Below are 27844 nucleotides of genomic sequence, written 5' to 3'. Positions count from 1 at the left end.
AAAAGGAGAGAGGAACATTAAATTTAAAAGGGAAAAAAACAAAAGAAGAACTCAAGCAAAGAGGGACGAGGAGCCGAGACAGCAGGACAAGATAGAGACAACAGCCTATCTCTGATAACACGATCCACCGCTCGAAAGAATGCCTTCGGAGTCGAAGACACTCCCGTGAAGATACGTGCATTCCTCTCCCGCCAGATGCTGTAGATGATGACTTGATTAAGGAGCTTAAGCACTGCAACTGCTCGAGAAGCATGAAGATCTTGGAGCTGCTGGCACAGGTCAACGATTGCTGCTAACAATGCAGGGGGAGACGCCATAAACCTGCCACAAAAACGAGTCCAAGTAGCAGCCGCAAAAGAGCATTCAAAGAACAGATGGCTAATAGATTCATCAGCTACAGAGCAAAGAACACAACCTGATGGAGCTGTCAACCCCCAAGAAATCAAACGGTCTCGAGTTAGCAGCCTTCCAAGGAAAGCAGACCAAGATGTAAAAGAACAACGAGGGATTTCCTCCCTAAACCAGACCACAGAATGCCACTGAACTAATGGGTTCAGAATTCAAATCCTCTCCCAAGTGACCTTAGAAGAGAAGTTTGGACCGAAACCACCAGAGTGATTTCTCCACAGGTGAACATCGTTACCAGCTGCTGCATATGGAACCGGCATTGTTGAGAGGATAATCTGAAGCGTCACAGCATTATCTGATCGGGCCGGAGGGAGATGCCAGTGGCCATTGCGGATGGCTTGAGAGATGGTTGCATTAAGAGGGATCCTTAGAGATCGGGGTCCATTGAGCCAAACATAAGATGAAGAGGACCCAGCTCAGTCCAATAATCATACCAAAACAAAGCTGAGGTTCCATCCCGTACGCTGCATCGGAGAAATTGCAGAAGTTGTTGCTTTAGCTGAAGCATGCTTCTAACAGTCCTCGAGAATCTAGGCGAATCATTCATAAGCCAAAGACTTCTGCCACCAAATCTATTATTAGTTAACCATTGAACCCAAAGAGATGATCTGGAGCCATAGAAGAACAACCATAATCTCTTAAGTCTGAAGACCATCTCAAAGTCTTCAAGGTTTTTTATACCAAGACATCCATCGGCTTTTGGTCTGCAAATATTTATCCAAGAAACCTTCGCCCCTGCAGCTGAAGTAATGTTATTCTTCCAGAGAAAACCCGAGCAAAGAGAATCCAGTTTTGCATAGAACCATTTAGGAAGCACAAATACAGAACTCCAAAAATTAACCATGCCATAGATTACTGAATAAATCATTGTAACTTTTCCTGCAAAAGATATGAATTTAACCGTCCAGGAATGAAGCTTCGATGTTATCCGATCAAGAAAAAGCTGGAGTGTGGTAGCTGAGATCCTCTTTGGACTTAGAGGCAACCCAAAATACCTTGTTGGGAACGCCCCACGACGGAAATCTGATAGGTCGCACAAGAATGTGGCTTGAGTGTTCGAGTATCCACCGTAGTAAATCTCTGATTTAGCATGATTAGTGTCTAGACCAGACCACTCTTTAAATTGGAGCATAGCATCTCTGATCCCCGCAGTAGAAGAACGAGACCCATCAGAAAAAACTAATAAGTCATCACCAAACAATAGATGAGTGAGTTTTGGGGAGGAACAAAGTGGATGTAGCCTATATAATCCATCAGACTCGGCCTTATCCAGCAAGCGAGAGAGCACCTCCATGAGCATAATGAAGAGATAAGGTGATATAGAATCACCTTGCCGGAGACCTTTTTTACCCTCAAAAAATCCCGCTAGATCCCCATTGATAGCAACAGAAAATCTAGGAGAGGAGATGCATTCTGTAATCCAAGTGATGAACATAGGAGGAAACTGCTAAGCTTCCAAAACCTTGATCACAAAATCCCAGCAAAATGTGTCGAAGGCTTTACGGATATCATTTTTGAGCATAGAGCTTCTGAGACAAGAAGATTTGTTGTAGTCCCTGATAAGCTCGGTAGCTGATATACCATGGATTTCACCCATTTTCTACCATGGTATAATAGTATTTTATTATATAACTAATGTGTTTTCTAGCCTCTTAGGTATGTTTTCAGGTTCAGGAGCGTTTCGTGATAAAGTGATGCTTTTGAAATATTTTGGAGTATAAGAGATAATACACCCGAGTTGACCATTCAAGACCAAGTCGGAAGTCAACATTGTGATAAGAATCGATCGATACTCATCCAGAGTTGTCGATCGATGTAGATAAGAAGATCCGCGTACTAGAAGATTATAATCGATCGATACACATCTAGTGTTGTCGATCGATATCAAGGACGACCCAGCAATAACTTCGCACGAGTTAAACGTCGATCCTACCTTCAAACCTATTCGACAAAAAAGGTGAAAACTCGGGCCAGAGCGTTCGAAGGCAGTGAAAGAAGAGGTAGATCGATTACTCGCGGCAGGATCCATCACGGAAGTACGATACCCGGAATGGCTAGCGACTCCGGTTGTGGTCAAAAAGAAGAACGGAAAATGGCGTGTCTGCGTCAATTTTACTGATCTTAACAAAGTCTGCCCAAGGACAGCTACCCACTCCCGCATATCGATCAACTGGTCGAATCAACAGCTGGAAACGAACTCCTCACCTTCATGGACGTCTTCTCGGGATACAATCAGATAATGATGCATCCCGGCGATCGGGAAAAGACATCCTTCATCACCGACAGGGGGACTTATTGCTACAAAATCATGTCCTTCGGCCTGAAGAACGCTGGAGCGACTTACCAGTGCCTCGTCAATCGAATGTTCGCAGACCGACTTGGAAACACAATGGAGGTATACATCGATGACATGCTAGTCAAATCGCTCCATGCCACCTTGATCACTTGCGTGACTGCTTCAAGACATTGAATGAGTACGGGATGAAACTCAATCCGGCTAAATGTACCTTCGGCGTCACCTCGGGATAATTCTTAGGGTACATAGTAACCCAGAGATGCATTGAGGCAAATCCCAAGCAGATCTCTGCGATACTTGATTTACCTAGTCCGAAGAACAGTCGAGAGGTGCAAAGCTTAACCGGCAGGATCGCGGCTCTCAACAGATTCATTTCGCGATCCACCGATAAATGCCTCCCGTTCTACGAGTTGTTGCGAGGAAACAAACGTTTTGTATGGGACGAGAAATGCGAAGAAGCGTTCACTCAGCTCAAACAATACCTCACAACACCTCCAGTTCTCGCAAAGCCTGAAGTCGGTGATACCTTAACTCTTTATATCGCAGTCACCTCTTCGGCCGTCAGCAGCGTCCTCATCCGCGAAGACCGCGGAGAACAAAAACCTATCTTCTACATCAGCAAGCGCATGACGAAAGCAGAAACCTGCTACCCGATCCTCGAAAAAATGGCTCTCGTTGTCGTTACCTCGGCTCGCAAACCAATGGCTCTCGCTGTTGTTTATAACCTCAACCAATCAATTAATTAAACAAATACCTTGTGCACTTTGCTTGTTTACTGCTTTCGTATTATTTACCTAGCTTAATCACCATTGATTAGGATTTATTGTGTGTCATTGCTCTTTTTTGATTCGATTCTTAAGTACTACAACTGAACCTCTTATTTGAAAGAATAAAGTCACTCATTGAGGTAATCTGAGTGATATCAATTAACAATTATATTAACACAGTTTTTTTAATAGCATTAGCATCACCTAAACAAGAAATCAAGAAAATCATATTGTATACTCGACCCTAAAGTGTACAGTCGCAACGCAATTGGTAAAACTTCCCAATGCAGTAGTATATGGTCGTTAAACATATAATCATTTAGCGACTGCACTTAAGAATGTTGTTGTTTAATGACCACTTTTCGACTTTCTTGTGACAGTAAACAGTAATATTTGACGACTGTTTAGCGACTGTCCTTAAAAAATTAGTCGCTAAACAGTTTCTGAATTTACCGTGAATGCAGAGGCTACCCAACAACAACAGTTCCCAACCACATAGCGACAGAAAACTGACGTAAAATAGTCGCAGATCAGCCGTACAATTTAGTGACTAAACTGCGACCGAGTTAAGACGATGTACAATACACGCAATACAGTCGCAAATCAGGTGTAAAATAATGACTGATCTGCCACTCCCTCCATTTGCGACACGCTGATTTATGACCACTTAGGTCAGTCTAAAACTTCAGTTAGCGACTGATTGTGTAGTCGGGACATAAATGTTTTCTTGTAATGACTATAGAACTTCGTAACAATGTACATCGAGATCTAAAATTTTGAGATTTGAAACTTGATTTGGAGAAAAAACAATAAGTATAAAATTAAAATTCTGTTATTTTATTAAGAGTATGAGAGTATCTAGATTTCATAAGAGCATCTTCAATATATTACTCTAGTTTTTATTCTAAATGGTGCAACACCAAAATGAAGTTGAATTTTACTTCAAAAGTGAATATTCTAAAGAAATTATATTTAACTAATTAACAATTATTACTAATATCTTTTACTTATAAAAAATTATACTATATTATGTTTATAAAATATCGATAAAATTAGTCTATTATTAAAAATACAATAAATCATAAAATATATTTAAAATATCATATTTTGGTTCAATAATGAGTATTATAATATTTTTCTCACAAATTCTTAACTATTAAATTTCATAGTGTATAAGCTTTTTTATATTGAGCAATTTTAAAAAGAAAATTGAACATTTTTTATCATTTGTACAATACTTCATCAGTCATGGTGGTTCCTGAAATTATTTACCAGATTATTAAATACTTATTTTATGTTATATCTATTTATAATTTTATGTTTAGTTTTTTATTTTTTATTATTTTATGAACTTTTGTGTAAAATTATGAAATAATCTCTTATGTTATTGTATTATTTTTAAATATTATCTAAATATAAAATAAATATATTCAACATTTAAAAGACCATTCTACAAATTAAAAAAATAAACTTCAAAATAAAGTGATCGATAGAACTACTCTAGTTATTGTTCTATTGAAAATAAAATATGATTGGAGCATATTTTACTCTGAGTAGAAACAAGAATATGGCTAAATATGTCACAACAGTGCAAGAGATTAATTTTCTCCACTATATGAGCCTTTGATCTTGTGATGTTTACGAACAAAGTTACTATTCCTTCTATTTCATATTGTAGGTAGTTTTAATAAAAAAAATTGTTTCATAATTTAAGTTGTTTGAATATTTCAATATAAATTTTTATTCATTAAATAATATGTGACCAATTAAATTATGTTAGTTATTTTATAATTAATTAAATTATATATTAAATAATATTTTTTGATATATAATCATTTTTTATATTAGTGTTTTTAGCCAAAACTATTTACTATTTGGAACAGAGGTAATATATACCTTTCGGCAGCCGTGACCCCACACTTTTCTTAACTCAGGTTCCTAATGGTGACAATCATCCCGCTCCGCACCACAGTAAACAGTAAAAAGTTTCTCTACGTATAACATATATCTATATATTTTTATAACTGTTAAAACCGTATTGCAGTTGAACCGTTTGTTCTGCACCGTTCAGACTGCAATTTACCATTCGGAGTCTTAGTTTAACAAACTTTATATCGGTTCATCCCTCCCTATATGTCTAATAAATTTCTCATATACCCCAACTACGCAGTTCACACGACAATACAAATCATATACCATACCCCAACTACGCAGTTCACACGACAATACAAATCATATACCATGATCAAACGTAAATAGAGTGGGCCCTCACATTCAATGTCTACAAGTTGTTCGCAGAAGAGCTACCTTTCGAAAATAACGGGTCAAACAGAGGGTATAACAGTCAATTAAACGCGGCCAATGTTAGCTGCCACCATCTTGGGATAAACTCATAAAAGTCATCGGCGTCTCGTAGGTGTCAATCTCAGCTGTCGAAAAACATTAAAAGCTTTCGCTGGGGTAGTTGGATCTTCCCTCCCTACTTCACTTTTAATTTGTCCATTTTTATATAACTAAAAGTTGATTGTTATGAATAACAACGATATTTGTTTAAGAAAATAAAGAGAAATAAATTGTTTATAATAGAACTAAATTGTTGTTATAGTAGTATTCGCTATTCATTATCTTAATTTTTTAAAAATATATATAATAACCCATTATGTGAAAGTATACTATTTTCTATTTGGGTAGTGATTTTTTTGAGGTTGTGATATTTGATGGGATGTTTTTAAATTCAATATATACTTGTGTATCAACTTCTAATTTTACAATTACAATGCCAACATAAGTATTACATATGGATAAAATTTCTTAGGTAATAGGGAGTGTTATTTTAGATTAGAAGAAAATAAACCTCATTTACTAGTAAAAACTTGCTACAAATATTCTTTTGTATATTTCATAAAACATTATTTTATTCCTTAAATATTTTCCCATTTCCCCTAACTACATTTATTAGCCAAGTCTCTCTCTAGAAAAACTTCCCTTAAATTCTCACAACTCCTCCCACTTTTCGGGCCATTCTCATTTCTCTTCTCTCGCACAAAACCAAAACTTACACTTTGACACTTCTCTTCTTTACAAATATCCTCCTCTCAATATTCATCACAACAACATAAAGCTAGAAAGCTTCTTCAATCTCTCTTCTTTCTCACCATGACCCATAACCAAGACCAACCTCACCGTCCTGTCCCGGTCCATGTCATAAACGCCGACCAGAACCAAAACAACCTCCCGAACTTCCTCTTATCCGTTCGTCTCAAATACGTCAAACTCGGTTACCATTACCTAATCTCCAACGCTCTCTACATCCTCCTCCTCCCTCTCCTCGCCGCCACAATCGCAAACCTCTCTTCTTTCTCCCTCAACGACCTAACTATCCTCTACAACCACCTCCGTTTCCATTTCCTCTCCGCCACACTCGCCACTGCGCTATTAATCGCTCTCTCCACCGCTTACTTCACCACTCGTCCTCGCCGTGTCTTCCTCCTCGACTTCTCATGTTACAAACCAGACCCTTCTCTGATCTGCACTCGAGAAACATTCATGGACCGTTCTCAACGTGTAGGTATCTTCACGGAAGATAATCTCGCTTTCCAACAAAAGATCCTAGAGAGATCCGGTCTTGGTCAGAAGACGTACTTCCCTGAAGCCCTTCTTCGTGTTCCTCCAAATCCTTGCATGGAGGAAGCGAGAAAAGAAGCCGAGACTGTTATGTTCGGAGCTATCGACGCTGTTCTTGAGAAAACCGGTATTAAACCGAAAGATATTGGAATTCTTGTGGTGAATTGTAGTTTGTTTAATCCGACGCCGTCACTTTCTGCAATGATTGTGAATAAGTATAAGCTTAGAGGGAATATTTTGAGCTATAATCTCGGTGGAATGGGTTGTAGTGCTGGTCTTATCTCCATTGATCTCGCTAAACAGCTTCTCCAGGTATATTATTCTACTCTTTAATTTGTTTGATAATAATTAATATTAAGTTTTAATCATTTGGATTGGTTTAGTCCGGTTTAGTGATTTTGACTATTTGTTATGAGTCATGGTGTGATTCATTGCAAAATAAAATCTAGGACTCTTTCTTATTCAATGTTTACATGTTTTAAAAGGCTAACGACAGCTCATTAAATTTAAAAGTTATTGGTTATTTCCGGCTAGGTCTCACTTAATAAGCATTTAAGACAATTTACAGGTAGGGAATTTCTATCATTAAATTCGGTTTTTAAATCGAATTATTTGTTATACTCCTACTTTAATTATATTGATGCAACTTTTAATAATATGAGTTGTATGAAACCATAAAGGTGAAAATGTTACGTGTCTATGAAAACTCTGACAGTGACAGGCCTTTTAGTCTTTGGGTAGGTGGTGGTTGTGAAAATTGATTAAGCCATAACTACTACAAACACAACAGTGCATATCTTAGGAGTTTAGGATGGATGCGTAACTATTTACAACTACTTGTTATAGACGTATATATTTAAACAGTAGTGTAAAATCATTCATATATTACTTTCAGTTTTGCTCAAAAAAAAAAAAAAAAAATATTACTTTACTTTCAGTATAATATACACAGTTGAGAAACCAACGTGGTAGCACATGCTTGCAAGTTTTAAAAATCTCTAAGCTGGTTGGCAAATTGAATCAAAGTTCTTAAAAGAGTGACAACAATGTTAAGTGCGTACACATCTGGCAATGCCAGCACTAACACTTTCTATGTGGTATCACATGCACATTTAAGTTACAAAAAGAAAAAATCACATGCACATCATAACTCTAAAGAGCCATTGTTATAGTTTTTCTTTTACATGCAAGAATGTTGTTAAAAGTTAAACTGTATACATGTGCTGAGTACTTATCGAATCGTGACAATAATGCAGGTCCAACCAAACTCATACGCCCTAGTGGTGAGCACAGAGAACATAACCCAAAACTGGTACTTAGGCAATGACCGATCAATGCTTCTATCTAATTGCATCTTCCGTATGGGTGGAGCCGCCGTACTTCTCTCGAACCGTTCGTCCGATCGCAGGCGCTCAAAATATCAGCTCATCCACACCGTCCGTACCCACAAAGGAGCTGACGACAACGCATTTGGCTGTGTTTACCAACGAGAAGACAACAACGCAGAAGAAACCGGCAAAGTCGGAGTCTCTCTTTCTAAAAACCTAATGGCAATAGCCGGAGAAGCACTCAAGACAAACATCACAACTCTCGGACCGCTCGTCCTACCCATGTCCGAACAGCTTCTCTTTTTCGCAACCCTGGTGGCACGCAAAGTCTTCAAAGTCAAGAAAATAAAGCCTTACATTCCCGACTTCAAGCTAGCGTTCGAGCATTTCTGCATCCATGCTGGAGGTAGAGCCGTGCTCGACGAGATAGAGAAGAATTTGGATTTGTCCGAATGGCATATGGAGCCATCGAGGATGACGTTGAACCGTTTTGGTAATACTTCGAGTAGCTCGCTTTGGTATGAACTTGCTTATAGTGAAGCTAAAGGGAGGATTAAGAGAGGAGACAGGACTTGGCAGATTGCTTTTGGATCGGGCTTTAAGTGTAATAGTGCGGTCTGGAAAGCCTTGAGAACGATTGATCCGGTTGAGAAGTCTAACCCATGGAGCGATGAGATTCATGAGTTCCCTGTTGCAGTTCCTAGAATCACCCCCGTTACGTCCTCGTAGTGTTTCTTTTATTTAATTCTTTGGAGAAATATTTGTTACGTTTATGTTGTACTTATGCGACTTATCTTATCTATTACAATATATAATTGCATTTTCTATCGATTAGTCATGTGTGATGTGATAACGTGTCAATCAATGACGACACGTGTTTGATTCTTGGCGCCACGTGCCAATGTACTTGAAACCTGTTAAATTGTGTCTTGTAAGACGCATAATGACGCAGAGTTGCGTTATGTCTTTGGTTTCTACTAATGTTATGAGGCCTTTCTTCTTGTGCTCATCCAAGTCTAAACCATGTTCCACGCGGTTAATCGCAGCATCGAAATCGGTTAAACAGGTGAGAAGGTTCATGTCCTTGACCTACTCCCTTAACCGGTTTGATAACGTTTGCCAAACCGGTCCACCTGAAATTCAATTTCCTGGTGGGTCTCCCTCGGAGGAAGAGTTACCTTCACGGCCGAGTAGAGGACCAGAGTTGGCCCCACTAGAAGTCCCAGAACTTCCTAATACACCGGAGATAAAACCATCGGAAACTCCACCGGAAATTACGACGATTCCCAGCGATCCACCACCGGTTGGACCGCCTCAAAGTCCTGGCCCTGAGTTTCCAGTCCCACCGCTTCCGTCTCCACCGATGCCAGATACCCCAAATCCTCCAGCTCCAGAAAGACCTCCTGATGTGGTGCCTCCAAACTGGGAACCTCCTCGTCCACCGGAGATTCCCCCGCCGGGAGTAGACCCACCACCGCCTATGGGCCCCACTATCATATAGCAGACTTACTTTCTTTGCTTTGTGCAGTCTTGTCGAAGTTAGTTTTTCTTTAGTTTACAGTTATGTTTTGAGAAGGCAATCATAAGTGTTTTTTTTTAAGCCACAATACACAAATATGGTACAAATCTCTTGTCGCAGAGAACAGAACACACAGTACAATCTTACAGTGGTTTTATTTGGGAAGCTTTTTGATACACAAACAGAAGCTTCTGTGCGCAAGTGGTACTATTGAACATGAAATGCGAACTTGTGGGACACGGAATCACTGCATTCAAGCAGAAATGGCAGCTTCTGAAACCCTTCCATTACCAGACTCTGCGTTGAGACTGTCGTAATAATCAACCAACACCTTCCAACCAGAGGGACACATGAAACCGTCTGGTGGGTTCTCTTTCTTCTTCGCCAAGCCACGCATCTACAACAGAAACAAGATCTCGTTTAGTTGAAAAGTATGAATATTATAAAATGGAAATATAACACGTAGGAATCAGACTTTACCTTGGTTCCTGATATGAAGACGAAGTCTTGAGACCTGGAAGGATCAAAGAAAGCCATTTTCCCCTGAGTTGTATCATACGCAGCAACCTATATGCAAACAAAAACCCAAATCCATCAGACTTTAAGAGCAAAAGAGCAAAAGAGTAGCAATGATTGGTTAAAAACCCCACCTTAAAGGGAAGAATGTTGAGGCGTTCGAGTCCTGGAGCCATGCTGAGTACTTGCTTCCCGTGATCAGCATCATATAGATCCCTCTTCTCTGTTGGATGGCCCATACCTGCCGGATCACGGCCAACAATGTAGAAATTGGCTCCCGCGTTGATCCTAGCTTTGGCATGCCACTGAACCTCGGTGGGGCCAGCATAGTGCATCGGAGATGGAAAGATGGAGACCACTGTAGTCTCTGGATCAAGAACACCATCCTCAAGCACCTACATACATGATCACAACCAAAAAAAAAAAACACTATCAAGTTACATTTTAATTCCATACGCAAACCAAATACCAAGCCTATAATCCAATATTAATTTTATCCTATGGTTTTATATATATACCTTCTCGTGCTGCCTCATACGCCAGCTGAGAGGTACATCATCGGCTTTAGTGAATCCACCAAGTGGATTAAGCAACAAGACAGGGTTTTTGTAACCCATCTCAAGGAGTCTTCTTCGAGTATCGGTCATGAGAAGGGCGTGACCATTGTGTACCGGGTTCCTAAGCTGGAACGCGAAAACGGCGTCTGCGTCACGCTTCGTGAACTCCTCACGAAGCTGAGACGGAGACAGACGGAACCGATCAAGACCGTCGTTGTACTTGATCGGCTCCAGGACTTGTAAATCGCCCCCGATCAGCCAGTTTCCTGATCTGGTGATTGCTTCTTCTGCGTAAGGAAGACCTGGTGCTGTTGTCCCCCAGGTTCTTGCTATACGTTCTTCTTTAGGGTGCTTGTAAATCTCTATGCTGTTGCTCAAAAAGTGATCATAATCAAGAAGTGTTACAAGAAACATGTATATGGTCAAGGGGACTTACTCGCTGAGAATGGCGATGGGGTTACCAGAGGAGTCAACGAGGGTGACTCGGTCAGAATCGCCGATGCGACTCTTCTGGTCGTCGTCGATCGCGAGAACGATCGGAACCGACATGTTGACGACGGAGCCGTCTTCAAGCCGGATCGAGTTGAAATGAAGTGTTTGGAGGAACTCTGACTGTCTCATGAAGCCTCGGAGCGGGCTCGCCCAGCCTTCGCTTAGCACGTGTACCCACTCGAGATCCACGCGGTTCAGCTTGATCCTTACGGTAACCGACTCCGCCTCGCGTTTCATCACGCGCCGTTTCGATTCCTCCACGACGAGGTCCATGAGTTTCCCTCCGTCCGGTTCTATCAGAGCCGCTTTGACGCGGGACCGGGAAGAGGTCCCGCGTCGACGGAGAGAGACAACGAAGGCTGATGATGTAGATGCATAACGGGGAACACGGTGGCTATTGATTTGTGATGGTCGAAAAGGAGAACCGGAGAAGACGATGGCTGCTGAAGAAGCCATTGGTGGAGAGTTTTGTCGTGTTGTTGCGTTTCTTACGAGCACATTGATTAATCAACAATCTTGTAATTAAGACGCAGTTAGTGGATCGTTATTAATACATGAAATAAATGTTAAAATATTAATTATAGTGGATTAGTGAATGGACATTTTTCTGAAATAACCTTTCTACTTGTTGATGAGGTGTCAATTAGCACCTAATACCATTCACCCCCAACAGCAAAAAAAACTGTTATTATTTGATTATTTTCTTTTATATAAGACAACCTAACAACTGTTTCAATTTATATAATCTGCTTAAAGACAAGATGTACCCTAATAATGTAATTAATTTTGTAATAGTTTTGGGATACACGTATCGACCCGTAGTGTGATCAACATGAATAAATCAAATAATAGTTTTGTGATACTAAAATGATTTTGTGGTATAGTTGCAATTAATTAATAGTACTAATCCCTGGAGATTTATTAACACGGTGGTCTTTCATAAATTCGCGGGTCTTCTCCACATCATCCCAACGGTCAACTCCGGCATAAATATTGGACAAAAGCACGTACTTTCCGCTGTTTTCAGTTTCAAACCCCAACAAATTCTTTAGCGCAATTTCACCCCTCTCCAAGTCATTGTGGATTTGAGCTGATCCAAGAAACGATCTCCACAGCATCGTGTTTGGCTTCATCGGCATCTTCTTGATGCAGTCTTCAGCTTCTTCCAACCGACCGGATCTTCCCAGCAGATCAACTAAACATCCGTAATGCTCAACCTTAGGCTCGATACCATAAACCGTTTTCATCGAGTTGAATAGTTCGAGACCCTCGTTCACTAGACCCGAGTGAGAACACGCGGATATCGTCACCACAAAGGTAGCGTCGTCCGGGGCTAGTCCTTGGGAGATCAAGTTCTCGTAAAATCCGATAGCTTCTTGACCAAACCCGTGAACCGCTAAACCGCGAATCATGGCATTGTAGCACAACGTATCTCTCTCGCGCATTTCGTCGAACACCTTGCGAGCGAAACTCAAACATCCACATTTCGAGTAGAGATCGATGAGAGAAGTTCCAACGAACTGGTTAAGACACAGATTGTTTTTCAAGAGATACACATGACCCCATACTCCTCCACAGAGATCACCTAATCCCGCACAAGATTTCATCAGAGCTACGAGAGAAACCTCGTTGGGTCTCACACACGACGAACTCATCCGCATATTCAGGAACAACCTCAAACACTCCTCGTGTAAACCGAGACCAATCTCACCTTCTCTAGCGTACGCAGCTAGAAGGGTATTCCAAGTGGGTAAATCAGGTTCTGTGATTCGATCGAACAGAGACCTAGCTGCTCTCAGTTTCCCGCAATTGGCGTAAAACCCAACCAACGCAGCTTGCACAAACCGGTCATGGTTAACCGGTTCGAGAAACTTCAAGACATGGGCATGAAGAGCCCTTCCGTGGCGATGCCACCGAGGGTGAAAGCCCGAGGCTTTGAAGAGAGAAGGGTACGTGAACTCATTGGGTCTCGAGATCTGAGCGTAGAGAGAGAAGATGAGATGGGTTTGAGTCGATTGGTGATTGGAGACGATGGAGGAGATGAGAGTGTTGTAGAGGAAGACGGAAGGGTTGGAGATGCGGCGGAAGATAGAGAGGGCGTAGGGTAAGCAGAGGGTGGAGGATAAAAGAAGCAGCTTGCTTAGAGGAAACGTGTGGTGAGAGAGGCCGATTGTGAGGAACTGTCCGTGGATTTGCTTGAGATTCTCGAGGGTTTTGCATTTTGATATCAGGTTTAAGCATCGGTGATCGTTGCTTGTGCTTGGAGATGTCATTTGCAGAAAAGAGGGTTTAGGTTACTTGTTTTGCTTTTACAAAGTTTATCATGGGCCTCATTCACATAGCCTTTGTGATATCATTTGATGGGCCAACGCTAAAGTGAAGCCTAGTTAAAACTCAGAAAAAAAGGCCAGTACAATCAACAACAAAATAAAGGAGAAAATCGACTCTCAGAAGTCAGAACTTTCATTAACTGGACCTGCTGAAGCCTAAATAGAGAGAGACTCTTGTCTGAAAATATTGGACAAGAAGATATGAGGTAAGTTTAATCTTTTGGACTCAGAAGGAATAGGTCCACGTTGGATATCACGGTATATGGTCACTAATATCTACGCTGTGGTTTTCACTTTGATTAAATTTCTTAGTCATAACTCCGTTATTGCTAGGGTTTTAGATTTGCGTCATGTGTTCTTAAAGTAGTTTGGAATAAACTTCAAATTAATAAAATTTATCTTTGTTTGTGCACCTAAACAATTGGTGAATCATGTATGCTATTTAATTTATCGTGTTTATTCACTTGTTTCCGCATTATTTCTCGCATCTGCCGTAAAAGAAATGTACCGGAAGAAAACTGGCGAACTTTTTTTTTGCTTAAAAAAAACTGGAGAACATGCAGTTTACTAAAGAAAACTGGAGAACATGCAGCTCGGTACTCTTAGACGAAACAAAGTTTCACTAAATCTTAAGATATTTTTTCTACAAAATTGTTCAGGACAAAAAACTGGAGAACATGCAGCTCGTACTCTTAGACGAAACAAAGTTTCACTAAATCTTAAGATATTTTTTTCTACAAAATTGTTCAGGACAGAAATATGTGACTATAGGATGAATAAGTGAAGCCTAGTGGAGCCACACGCATCTAAGGTTGGTCTGATCTCTAATTTAGTGCCTAGTTTAAAGCAAGTTCAGTACTTTAAGAAAATTTCATAAAAAATATTTTAATTAAATTTTAAAAGTTATTTAGTATATAACCTTTTATTATCCATTTTGATGATCCAACTAGTTATTTTCTCATTTTAATACATGAATTTTCAAATTATACGATTTAACACAACGACTTTAATAGAAATATAATAACATTTTATTCTTTAAAAAAAACTAATATTCTAATATTATAAATTCAGAAAAACTTAAAACGATTATTTTTTATGATTTTTTAAATATGAAAATTTCTTCAAAATAAATATAATAAAATTAAATGTAATTTCAGTTTAATATTTTAAAAACATCATTTTTTGAAAAAAAAATCAAACTTTTAAAAGTACAAAATCAAAAAAAAATCATACTATTTAATGTGCTTTAATTATTCAATTACATAAATTTTATATACTACACAAAATTAATGCAAATCATGGCAATATAATCGATAATCTTGATTTTATGGTATTTTCTGTAAAATTATATGTGATTACAAGCAATCATTTTTATTAATTCACTCGTAAATTCAACAAGCTTTTATAGTTCAGAAAATTCATATGTTGTACAGATATTTTTCTCATTTTGTAATCGGAAATATACTCGTTTTGTTCTGATTTTCGTCGTAGTGGTTATTGTAGATTGTTCTACGGATTCTTGAGCAAACTTCATTAAAGTAACCTCTTTTGAATCATATTGTTACCAAAGAAAAAAAAATCTATCTTTTATCTGAAAAACTTTATCATGTAGACAATGAATATGACTACAACCGGTTGTGATTCATAAAAACAGAAGAACAAGACTATTTTGATATCAATTTATATTAGCAAAATCCAATCTAATTCAGTGTGGATTTATCATTAATTTATCTTAAAATTGTATCTGTCAGATCATATTTTCTAGTGGTTAGGCTCATATTTTCTAATGGTTCAGATGTATTTTTCAAGAGTTTGTTTTGAGTTTGTTGATGTGATGTGTCCTATTATTTTTTATGTATTGTCTTTGATAGATTTTATTGAATAAAAGGAGTTTTAGACGATTTTTTTAATTTAATTTGGTATAATGATCTGGAACTGTTTTTTTTCTATGACATCATATAGATTGAAGTGATATTGTATAAATAATTGTTTCTATGATATGAATTGTTATGATTGTAGTGGACGGTACGTGTTGATCCGTTTGTGGACAACTCTTTTTTTGTTCGCCATTCTTTAATTTTGGTGTAAATATATGTTGAAAAAATAATAGTTTGTCCAGTTCTCAAATTTGCCAACTGATTAGTTCACATCTCATCCACTATAGCCATGGTTCGTTTTTTTTTGTCTGATATGGATAACTTCAATTTGAGAAAAATAGAAAAACAAGTGAAGGTCTCTTTGGAACACCTCAAAGTAAGTTGGTCCCTACAACAAGACAATCACACCTTTTCTCATCTCCAATAAAATAAGAAAATTTATGCATTATTATATCTTCTTTTTTATCTTGATTTATTCTTTTTATAAAAATAATTTCTATGCAGATGTGAGACTGATAATTCTTTTTGAACACCTTTAGTGAAAATGATGCATCAAGTCTTCTTCACCTAACTATAGTGCACCTCCACACATGACCCAATAAATGGGCAATTCTCAATCACTAATACCCAAAATCTATGTTCATGTATCCTTTGGCTTTAATTATTTGCTTGACATCTCTGTGTTTGACGGAGTGTACAAAATAAGACATCTTTAACCATTATATGGGTCGCATAAACCTTTGACCAATCATGGTGTTAAACATATATTTACGTCAAGAACATGTATTTATAGTACATACTGATTGGATCTTAAATAAGGAGAGTAGGAAGATTCTGTTGAATTTTCGGAAAGTAAACATCATATCGTTTCTTTACAATCCCATGTTCTAATGCAAGTGTTGCTCGAAGACAACTATACGACAAAGCCTGAATTTATTCTCACCATTTTATACACGATTTATATTTCCAATTTTTGGCACTTTTGATTTCATATTTACTTTAAATAATGTTTTGATGATTTATTCAGTCTTTTTATAAAACTTGTTCAAAATTTTGGGAACAGAAATGCACTTTGGGGTGCTTTCCACAATAAAAAGCAAAAATAGGACTAAGATCAGAGATGATAAAAAAGACAGAGCCTCTGAAAAGTAACTTGTATAATTTCTATTTACTTTATTTTTTTCTAGGTTCTCTCATCTCTTTGCTTTTCATATTCACGCAGAAATAAATAAATGTAGTTTAATTCGAAACTCTGGTCTATGCATGTTCTTACAGTATCCATATAGACGGCGACTTGAGCAAGGAAAAATTATCAACCTCTTCCCGCAATAAAATCAAGAATTCATAGAAAAAACTTGTTTGAAACTTTATAGCTACAGGGAGTTTTATAAAATTCAACTATTAAAAGAAAAAAGTTGTGTGGTAACTAACTGGTAATAAACACAATAGTTACCTTTTATTTGTTAATCTTCAAAAAGCAAAAGCTAAAGTAGAGTGACACAAAAGCTATAAGTGGCAGATTTGCAGATTATACACCGTTTTAGGCCAACGCTGACATCTTTAAATATTTTTTACTCACTACATTTACTTTTTTACCTCTTCCTTTTAATCTCTGTTCACACTAAATTTACTGTTAACATGCATTAAACATTTCAATTACTTCGTCCTTCTGACCACTGGTAAAAAGGAAATTTATGGATTTTTGGTCAATGTAAAATGTGAAATTTATTTCTTCTAGTGTGAAGTTATGATATCGGAAGAAGTATTTATAAGTAATAAAATAGGGTAAACTAATTTATGCGTTCAACATATCATATTTTTAATTGACTTAGATGTAAGTGAGTAACAGTAATTTTATCATGCGGTTGACTACTATTATTTTTCTTTTTTTGAACAACGACTACTTTTCTTATCCAGAAACTATTTTACGACAGTTTTGCGCTTTTTATTACTGAAATTTCTATGCAAGCTTTTTATTCAGTCTTTCAGATAAAGAACATGCATATTAGTATAACCCCATAGAATTAGATCAGAGACTAAAGCTTAAAGATTTTTTTTTTTTTTAAATCCGTAGATAAACAAAATTTACACCAACGTGCAAGATTTATCGTGCTTGTCAAGTGTGAACTTTCCGAGAAGCAATAAGAAATTAGGAGTTTTTTATTTTAAAAAAATTAGGGCACCCATGGCCATGGAAAGATATGGAACTCACTCCTCTCTCCCCCCCCCCACCCCCAAAAGTTTGCCTTAATCATAGATCAAATGTCTATTTTGTCGTCTATCAAAATTCTAATAAGAAAATAAATATAAGAAAAAATGATAAATGTAAACAAACCATTTTTAATACAATAAAATGGACACCCTCTTCCTACAATCATATATTTTGCTTAATTTGTTTCTTTTCACATATATGCTGGCCATTTTTTGAAGGTTTCTCTCTTGACCAGTTGAACAACACATGTGCAGTTCTTACAAATGCTAGAAATGTATATAGGCTAATGTATTGTTAAATGAAAGCATTGTATAAACAAATAGATCCCAGGTTTTTTGTATCTTTAACTGATTAAACTAATCAGTGTGTTGACAAAAGTGAATTTCTAATGATAAAACAGTTACACGCGTGCATTGAGCACGATAGGAACCCCATTTAAGTTCTGCCAAGAATATATCTGGTTCCGCCAACTAAATTAAAAACCTAGGAATCGAAGAGAATTATAAGGCCTAGCCACATAAGTTACTAATCGTTATCATTATAGAGCTTCGTATATATCGGTGTATATTTTTATATGTAAATCATCAAGGTTGCAAAATTGCTGACTAGTTCAGTTCAAACACACCAATTAGCATATGTGTTTTTTATCTACTTGCATTTGTAAACATGTAGTGTTTTCCTATCTTATGGTTATTTTAGAAAAGTATATTCATTTTAAAAAATTTGTAAGAATTTTTTTTTTGCTAAACATTTAGAAGGAATTCAGAAACAAATTTGCATCAAGTCAATCGGTTTAAAAGTTATTGATTTGACTGCACAAACGTTTTTAGGTAAATTGATATTTTCTAACATATCTATATGAAAATTGTTGTTCTTGTGTATATACTTTTTAACTATCCCATCGGGCATCAGTTTTATGGACAAATTAAGCAGCACAAAGAAGACCGGAAAGCTAGTAATCTTTGACCTAATATTGGATATTTCTAAAAATATATTTTCAGTGGTATATGCGAAACACATGCAAAAACTTACGATTTGTAAATTTTAATGTTATCTTTTGAGCTATAAAAACCCAATTTTGTCATCTTTCTGATTTTGAAAACAATCATGAGAAATAAAAAAATATATACGTCACTCCGAAACAAACCATGCCCATAACCCTATAGCTACCACCATGACCAAACTAACAACCCATATAGGCATATCACATGCATTGTGTATAATGTGGCTTGTTAGAAATATCTATCAGAAAACTGAATAAATTTCTGCGCTAGTGATCAATTTCATAATACTTAATCATTGTTATAAAAAGAAGCAGCAAAAAAAAAAAACAATTTCTTAAGACTTGTATAAATGATAAAAGAGACACAAATTTAATAGAGTTAACACAATTTTATGTTATAAATCTAGTAACATAATGTGTATGTCGAATAGTAGCTTAATTACGTGATACATCATAGATTGTTTTGATACATCATAGATCGATACAAAACTTATATGATTTGGATGAATAAATTTCTAACGACGTATTTTTTTTGTGTGCAAACCAAACTTTTTAATTAATTCAAACCGGGTTAACCGACCAGAGAGCCTGTTTGGCTACTGAATCAGCTACAACATTGTTCAATCTAGGAATAAACTTAAACTTGATAGACTTAAATGAACAGCTAGAAGGTAGATATCTCGGAGGGCGCTAAAGACTTCAAGATTCAGATCGTTCTTGTTGATGGTGTTGATCAGAATCTGGGAGTCAGAGAGCACAAGGATGGAATCCAGTCCACGAAAGAGAGAGAAGAGGTTATGGCAGCACGAACCGCCAACGTTTCCGCCATTAGGGGCGACGATACAAACGATGATGTCGCTGAGTGGTGTGAAGGAGATATCGAGTCATCAAGAACCCAACCAAGCTCTGCAAAACCCGTAGAAGGGTTCCATGTTGCGTCAGTGTATACTAGGCACACATCAAAAGGCGAAGGAGGTGGTTCGATTCTGATCAAGGGTTTCTCCAATTGCGGTGGTGGGGGAGTTTGAGCCAGTATCCATTCTCGAGCATCCGAGAGCGCTTTTGTGATTGTCTCTCCCGGTTCAAATTGACGTTTCTGGAACAGCAGCTGGTTTCTTGACAACCATAGGGACCAGCAGATCCACGCTGCCAAGGTTCCTGCTTCAAGTCCTGTCGGTGGGAGAGAGGGTATTTTCCTCACCACTTTCCATCCTTCACGAAAATCCAGTGATCCTGAGAGAGCAACCGGAGTTTTCAGAGGTGCTAGGCTCCAGACCTGGGATGCATAAGGACAGTGGAACAAGACATGCACAACAGTTTCTTCAGCATTACAGCGGGCGCAGAAAGATGAGATGGGGATATTACGAATTGCAAATTGTTCTCCTACAGGGAGGGCTTTGTGTAGGGACTTCCATAAGAAAAGCTTCACTTTTGGGATGCTTTTACATTCCAGACAGAGGCGTACCAATCTTGAGTGGCCACTGGTTCTGATGGAGTAGCTGATGTTGTTTCCGTTGAGATTGCTAGGTAGCCTGATTTGGTAAAGTAACTCCCCGTGGTGTTCTTGAGCCAGACTAGCTCATCAGGAGCTCCTAAATAGCTGGTTCTCAGTCGTAAGATTTGGTCTTTATGAAATGGGAGGATTTGCTCTAACGACGTATTTATAAAACAAAATAACAATGGTGCTACTCCATTGATTGAAATTGTTGGAACTGTCGTAAATCAAAATTTCCAGCAATTTGTTTTTAAAGAATTTCCAGCAATTTCTATTGAATTTTTGTGTCTGAGACTATTTGGTTAGGAATCAAAATCAATCGTGAGGTAAATATCCTAGCTAGGGAAACTATCAAGAAATTTTATGAGGAGTTTCTGATGGAAGATGTTGCCATGAAACAAATCATAATTTGGAATATCATTCCTAACCGAATTCGATTGTAAAACTTTAGATGGATTTCAATTTTTATTTATTCATATGGATTTTTCAGAGATATTAAAAAATTATGCTTGAATTTAGATAAAATAATAATTAAAATGTAAAAGTATAAAATCGTTAGATTACTGAAGTTATAAAATAGAATATAGTTTTTAAAGTGTCGCTAAACTACCAAAAACAAAACAAACCCACAAACTTTGATTTTGTAAATTGGACGATGCTCTGAGCATTAACTTTATAGTTTTTTCGCTAAAAACTAAATATCATTTGTGGAATTAAAGTTTGGTTAATGAAAGTTCGGTTACAACAAATTGAACTCGAATTGCATAACATCAATTCTATTTTTAAAAGCCACAAAATAATAAAAGAACTCTTCACAATATAGGAGTTAACATCCGACTATAAATATAAGAGTGCATCGCATGACCACTCACTGTAAGGTGGCTCCTACCGGTTTCGACGAAGGCAGCTGGAAAAGGCCCCAGAACACCAGAGGAGTAGGACACCAAACTTTAAGAGTGGATCCGATGTTACTCCGCTGAACTTGAAGATCAATACATGTCAAGCGTATACGGTAAATCTGGCTCCCCAATCGGCCACATGACACTAAGCTGCGGCTGAGATATGGAGTAACACACTGAAATTACGCCGGAGAAGAGAAGAGAAAAGAAGTGAAGAACCGGAGAAGAACAGATCTTTCCTCAAAGCAAGTGTTGCAACAGGTTAAGGAGGCTTGCCTTAAAGCCAAAAGAACCGTCGCCCGGGGGGGGGGGGGGGGGGGGGGGCGTTCTCAGAACCCTAGGGAATGATAACTGTTAGCAAGAAGAGGATGCTCCGAGCAAACACCATTGCACACCATGGATGTCATCAACTGAATCTAGAAACTGAGGTCCTCGGTAACAATGAGCCTTTACACTGTCGATTCTCCAAACGGAGAGGAGAAGCTCAGACAAGACCTAGAGAACGGATCCAACCAATCACTCAGGTACAAGCCGATGCCGTTGAGGGAAAGAGGATGCAGCAACGCTTCATCATCATTTCCCACATAGACGAGATCAGATCTGACTGAAAAGCAGAAACCGATATTGAAAGCTCCTTAATCTCATCTACAAACCCACTTTTTGTTGGTGCTCCGGAGAGAGAATACACACATACATCACTCTATTAGATTCATGAGACACCGGTGAAAATCCATCAACACCGCACAAGGATGAGGAGGGTAAAAAAACTATAACATATTATTATCACAATCTAAAGATTTTGTTTTGACATCAAACGACTATTCCATTATTCAAACTAAATATATGGTTTTGAAGCCAAACCAAAATTAAACAACTAACAAAATATAGATCGTTCTGAAAATCTCTTGCAATTAATGAATCCGCTGAACTGTTTTCTGATCAAGGAAGATAATCAATCATGAAATTATTATATGAACGAGTTTCAAATGTTTTTTTATTTATGACTATGACAATTACAAAAATGGTTCATAAATGACACAAAATAAAAAATAGATTCAAAAAATTTGTATACCAGATAGTAGAACAACACACACTATTCTGAGACAAAATAAAACATAATTCTCTAATACGACTCCGACAAGAAGTGTTGTCAATACAGTATCAGGTCCGGAAGACATGATTGAAATAACTGGTAAAACTAACTTTACCAAATGGAACACTATTTTTCATAAACAATGCTCTATATTCTCCAAATTCTAAAAATAATTTATTGAGTGCCAAAGACATATATCTTAACGAATATGATGCTAATCTGCAACTGAGGATGAAAAGAAGTACAAGTAATTAATTTCTGATAAATATGGCAAAAGAGATATATTAGAAAAGTTTCCAGAACTTCCTTCGGGACTACATCAAAATTTTATCAATTCAATCAAATAAAGTCTTACAATGAAATAAAATTCATAAGATTTCATATTATTGCATGATTGCCTCATTCACATGGATACCACAATGATGCAAAAAATCATTAAAAACTCACATGGTCACTCACTGAAAATCAAGAAGATTTATCAAGGAAAAAATAATATTAGTTACATGTTTTCTTGAAAAATTGATCATCAGGCCATCGTCAAACAAAACTAATAAAGAATCATCAAAATTGTTTAAAAGAATTCAAGACGGTATATATGAACCAATACATCCACTATATGGATCATTTGATTGTTTTTTGGTATTCATTGATGCATCTAATATATTGTTACATGTTTGTCTTATCATCACGAAATGTGACATTTGCAAGATTCTTAACTCAAGTAGTTATATTACGATCACAGTTCTCTGAATATACTATTTAGAATTATATTAGACAACAACTGATGAATTCACATCCTAGACATTCAATGATTATTGCATTGTAACAAGAATTGAAGTTGAACATTATATGGCTCATTTTCATACACAAAATACATTGGTTGAACCTTTAATTGAGTGTCTATAATTGATGCAATGCCTTTGATCATGAGATCAAAAATTCAAATCCATATATGGAAACATGCTATTTTTCATGCAGAAACACTCGTTCAGATAAAACCAAGTGCATACTATAAGCATTCTCCACTACAATTACAATTTTGGATAAGAACCAAATATTTCTCATCTAAGAATAATTGGTTTTGTGGTATATGTGCATGTAGCACCACCACAATGTACAATGATGAAACCACAAGAAAGATTTTAAATATATGTGCATGTGATTCTCCATCAATTATACGATACCTAGTACCATAGACCAGTGACATCTTCATGACACATTTTACGGATTGTCATTTTGATGAGAAATTATCCTCAGATCTAGGAGAGAAAACAAAAATATAGAAAATGATATTAAATGTAGTGTACCATCATTGTTACACCTTGATTCTCCAAGTAAAGAGTATGGATTAGAAGTTCGACAAATTATGCATTTACAGAGTATATGAAATATCCCATCCCAGAATATTAGTTCCAAAGAGGTCAATCACACTCGTTCACCTAGTGAAAATGAGCCATTCAGTCAATTTTAAGATTTTATAATGTTAAATTTGATTCAGTCATTCTGTGATTCATATTACATAATCTTAGATTATGGTCAACAAGATAGATAAAGGAAAAACAAACTGATTTCTTTATTTGTACACAAAGGATTCAGTACAAATGATAAATTTACTCTATAGGCTATTACATAAGTTTGATCTTAGTCATTTTATTACACCACTCATCTTCATGGCTTTGAGTCTTCACACTAAGCCAATCCTTTCCACAATCACCTTCAGATCCTGAAACCATCAAAGATATAATCAATATATTGATAACTTAGTAAGTATGTATTCTATACATGCATCTTATGGTTGGTTTCCCTATAAGTATTAACCCAATTTTCCCTTATAAATTTGACTATCATAAGGAATTATGTGCCCAAAATCATATCCAATGCATAGTATTTATAAAGAAAACGGCTCACTGTTTACCAAAGCAATACAGTGTCTTTTGCCCAACCAAATGAAAACATATCTATTTATAACTATTCAGCCATAAACCGTACAACCGCTTAGCACGCTTGCCACACGTGCTAAGCCTTGTCGCCCAAGTACAGTTCCCCTCATGCTTAAATCATTCTCAAACCAGACTTAACATTTGGACTCATAACCACTTAGACCCGACCAATTTTCCTAATTTCCAAAGACTCCTCTCAACTGAGTTTAGCTTTTTAGCTACTGGCCTAACTAGTTGAGCTCTGATTATCATCTGATCTAGCCGACACGACTTGACTGAGCTTGAAACTAAGTTCCTTCCAGCTGGTCTATATAGTCTCATTCTTTTTGTAGTTCGGTTAAACTCTATTTCTTTACTTTATTATGTTTCTTTAGTTTACTCTCTACTCTCACTGGAACATATAACCTTTATTCATACTATGGAATACTTATATTTGTATCGTGCGACTGGTTTGCACGTTTTTTGTCTCATGGTCCGTCATGGTGATCCGATCTAGTATTAAGGATGTTACAGTATAACAAATCAGCTACCTGATTCATTTGTGGTGTCGACAAAAAAAGATTCATTTGTGGATACCAAAACAGTAACTAAATCTCATGCACCTGATACAATAGTTCCTTCTTGTACCAAAGTATCAAATAAGAAAGGAAAATAAAATAATGCATGTGAGTTTAGGACGCGCCTGAAGCATGGTATATTTGTTGGTTTTAACAATAAAAATCCTAGAAAACAAATGTAAATTGAGATCATGACACACTCAAAATAGCATAAAATATTTTGAAAGAATCAAATGATGAAAATGCTGACAAAACAGAGCATCATGAGTCAAAAGTAAATCATGAGATTTTTATCAACTATATCCATATTACGAAGATATAGAAAAAATGAAAAGGATGATGTTGATGATGCTTTCTCATATATCTAGTCTAGTGAGATAAATAAGGAAACAAAAATTTGGAAGTAAAATATATTTATGAATATTATAAGAGACATGATTGAAAAATGGAATACAAAGAAAACTTGATTTGCTTAATAAACGACACGTAGATTTATTGTTTCACACCTGTAGATGTGAAACTAATTATATACAAACAAGTTTTCTTTAAAAGAGATCTTTTTTTTTTAGAAAAAGAGAGATTATGAGATACAAAGCTCGCCTTGTGACCTTTTTTCAAAGATTTGGAATTATGAGAAAACATGTTCTCCTGTTATAAATGCAATCACATTTAGATCTATGATGAGTCTACCATCTAACAAAATAATCTCGAGATGCGTCTTTTAGATGCTGTTACATCATATTTATATAGGTTATTAGATATTGATATCTACATGAGAGTTATGATAACTTTAAAATGCAAGAAGCATTAAAATACAAACCTAAATAGTTGTGTGCAATAAATTACAAATATCATTATATGGGTTAAAAATCTGGATGTATATTGTATAATCGTTTCAATGAATATTTAACAAAAGAAAGATATGTCAACAATCCTATATACCCATGCGTTTTATCAAGAAAACAATATCCAAATTTGTGATAATTGTGGTATATAATGATGATCTTAATTAGGCATGGGCGTTCGGGTACCCGTTGGCGTTCGGATCGGATTTTTCGAATTTTCGGGTTTTCGGGTTTACGCTCCTAGGTCCCATAGTAAAAATTTCATTAGTACGGGTCGGGTTCGGATAATAACACTTCGGGTTCAGTTAAAATTATATTACGTCATAAAACCCATAAAGTAACCATATATCATTCGTGTTCGGGTTATATCGGTTCGGTTCGCTTATAACCAAAGTAAAAAAACAAAAACTTAAAGAAAAACATAAAGAAAAAAAACTAAATTAATAAAAATTAATCTGTCACACATAAAATTACTAAAATAACAATAAAATGTTAAATCAAGCATGAAAAAAAACATTATTTATAAACAATATACATTATATTATAGAGAGTAGACTTGTTATTCCAATGAACAAATTATAAATTACTTATTTATAACTAATTGTGTACTTAAAACATTTTTAATATTGTTAATATTTATTACTATATATCATATTACCACGAATATTAAATTTAATAACTAAAATACTTATATATAAATATAAATATATATATATATTTCAAAATATTTATATCAACTATTATTTTCGGGTTTTTCGGGTTATCCGTTCGGGTTCGGATTTTTTTTATACCACCCTACAAGACCCATTCGGATATTTTTACATTTGGGGTCGGATAACGGGTCTGGTTTTTCGGTTTGGGTTTGGTTCGGGTTCGGTTCGGATTTCGGATTCCGGATTTCGGATTCCGGATTTTATGCCCAGGCTTAATCTTAATATTATCAAAACTCAAAATATTGTCTCGGCCTAAATATTGAGTTTTTTCAAAATGGTATATTTGTACACTAATCCACACATATTAAAAGAGTGTTGGACACTTAAACATAGATAAATTAAGTTCTCTTAGCACCCTAATGGTTGTTAGATCACTAAATGTTGATAAATATCTATTTCGACCACCTGTGGAAAATAAAGAAATACTTGGTTCTGAAGTACTTTATCTAAATGCAATAAGAGCACTGGTGTACCTTGCAAATTGTACATAGTATATCATTTGCTGTTAAATCTTTTGGAAAGATTCAGCTCACCCACACAAAGAAATTGGAATGAAATTAAACATATCTTTTGTTAATTTCAAGGCACATTGATTTAGATTTTTATCCTAAAAAATCAACTGGTTGGTTTTGCATATGCATGATATCTATCAGATCCAAATGAAGCATGATCGCCAAAATGATACGTTTTCACAGTCTGGGGAACTGTTATATCTTGGCATTTTCAGAAACAAACATTTGTGGCCACCTCTTTTAGTCATGCTGAGATTATTGTATCCATGATGCAAGTAGAGAATGTGTATGGCTAAGATCAATAAATCGACACATATTTTCAGCTGGGATTAACAAAAATGTGGAACCAACCATTTTATATTAGATAATGCAGTATTTTATGTTCAATCAAAAAACAAGGATTCATCAAAAGTGATAGAACGAAACATATACATCTTAAATTTTACTAGTACACTCAAGAGTTCAAGAAGAATAAAGAGATTGATGTAAGGTATGACCAATCATGTGATAATGTAGCCATCTAGTATTAAGAAACATGTCCATAATATTGGAATGTGTCATTAAAAAGAAATACGAGATGACATAATATTCGTTTGAGGGCAAGTGATTATACTCTTTTATTTTACTATAGTTTTTTCCACTAGGTTTTTTAGAATTTTTTTTTAACAAAGTAACGAATACGTTAAACAATAAAAGATAGTAACACTGGTCTTTAAGGTATACCGTTGAACAAAATAACATCAAAGAAAGCTGCACCAAATTTTGACGAATTCATGTGAAATAAGATTGTATGGAATACATCATCACTACGCAGACACAATAAATTTAAGGGAAATTAGTAAATATAGAACAAAAACATAA

At 36.4% G+C, this 27844-nt stretch overlaps 4 protein-coding genes and 1 pseudogene across 4 annotated transcripts; 2 read left to right on the top strand and 3 right to left on the bottom strand.

Moving 5' to 3' along the window:
- Positions 1–23: 23 nt before the first annotated feature.
- LOC108850527 (uncharacterized) lies at positions 24–965 on the bottom strand (annotated as a pseudogene).
- Positions 966–6477: 5512 nt separating this feature from the next.
- On the top strand, positions 6478–9254 carry LOC108854409 (3-ketoacyl-CoA synthase 20). The gene is made up of 2 exons (XM_018627959.2): positions 6478–7407; positions 8352–9254. Exons 1-2 carry the CDS (start codon positions 6628–6630, stop codon positions 9150–9152), a joined length of 1581 nt encoding a protein of 526 aa, XP_018483461.1. The 5' UTR covers positions 6478–6627; the 3' UTR covers positions 9153–9254.
- A 70-nt stretch (positions 9255–9324) lies between these two features.
- Positions 9325–10023, top strand: LOC108854411 (vegetative cell wall protein gp1). Its single transcript, XM_018627961.2, has one exon. It carries the CDS (start codon positions 9325–9327, stop codon positions 9922–9924), a length of 600 nt encoding a protein of 199 aa, XP_018483463.2. The 3' UTR covers positions 9925–10023.
- Positions 10009–12031, bottom strand: LOC108854410 (ATP sulfurylase 4, chloroplastic). The gene is made up of 5 exons (XM_018627960.2): positions 11452–12031; positions 10977–11382; positions 10593–10853; positions 10423–10509; positions 10009–10339 (listed from the first exon to the last, which is right to left on the bottom strand). Exons 1-5 carry the CDS (start codon positions 11961–11963, stop codon positions 10196–10198), a joined length of 1410 nt encoding a protein of 469 aa, XP_018483462.2. The 5' UTR covers positions 11964–12031; the 3' UTR covers positions 10009–10195.
- Positions 12032–12175: 144 nt separating this feature from the next.
- LOC108838810 (pentatricopeptide repeat-containing protein At5g43790) lies at positions 12176–13810 on the bottom strand. The gene has a single exon (XM_018611686.2). It carries the CDS (start codon positions 13778–13780, stop codon positions 12398–12400), a length of 1383 nt encoding a protein of 460 aa, XP_018467188.2. The 5' UTR covers positions 13781–13810; the 3' UTR covers positions 12176–12397.
- Between the last annotated feature and the right edge of the window lie 14034 nt (positions 13811–27844).

The sequence above is a fragment of the Raphanus sativus genome, chromosome 4 (genome assembly GCF_000801105.2).
Source record: "Raphanus sativus cultivar WK10039 chromosome 4, ASM80110v3, whole genome shotgun sequence".
Taxonomy (NCBI): Eukaryota; Viridiplantae; Streptophyta; class Magnoliopsida; order Brassicales; family Brassicaceae; genus Raphanus; species Raphanus sativus.
The sequence above is the reverse complement of the archived record's forward strand: the minus strand, read 5'-3'. Positions and strand labels throughout refer to the sequence as shown.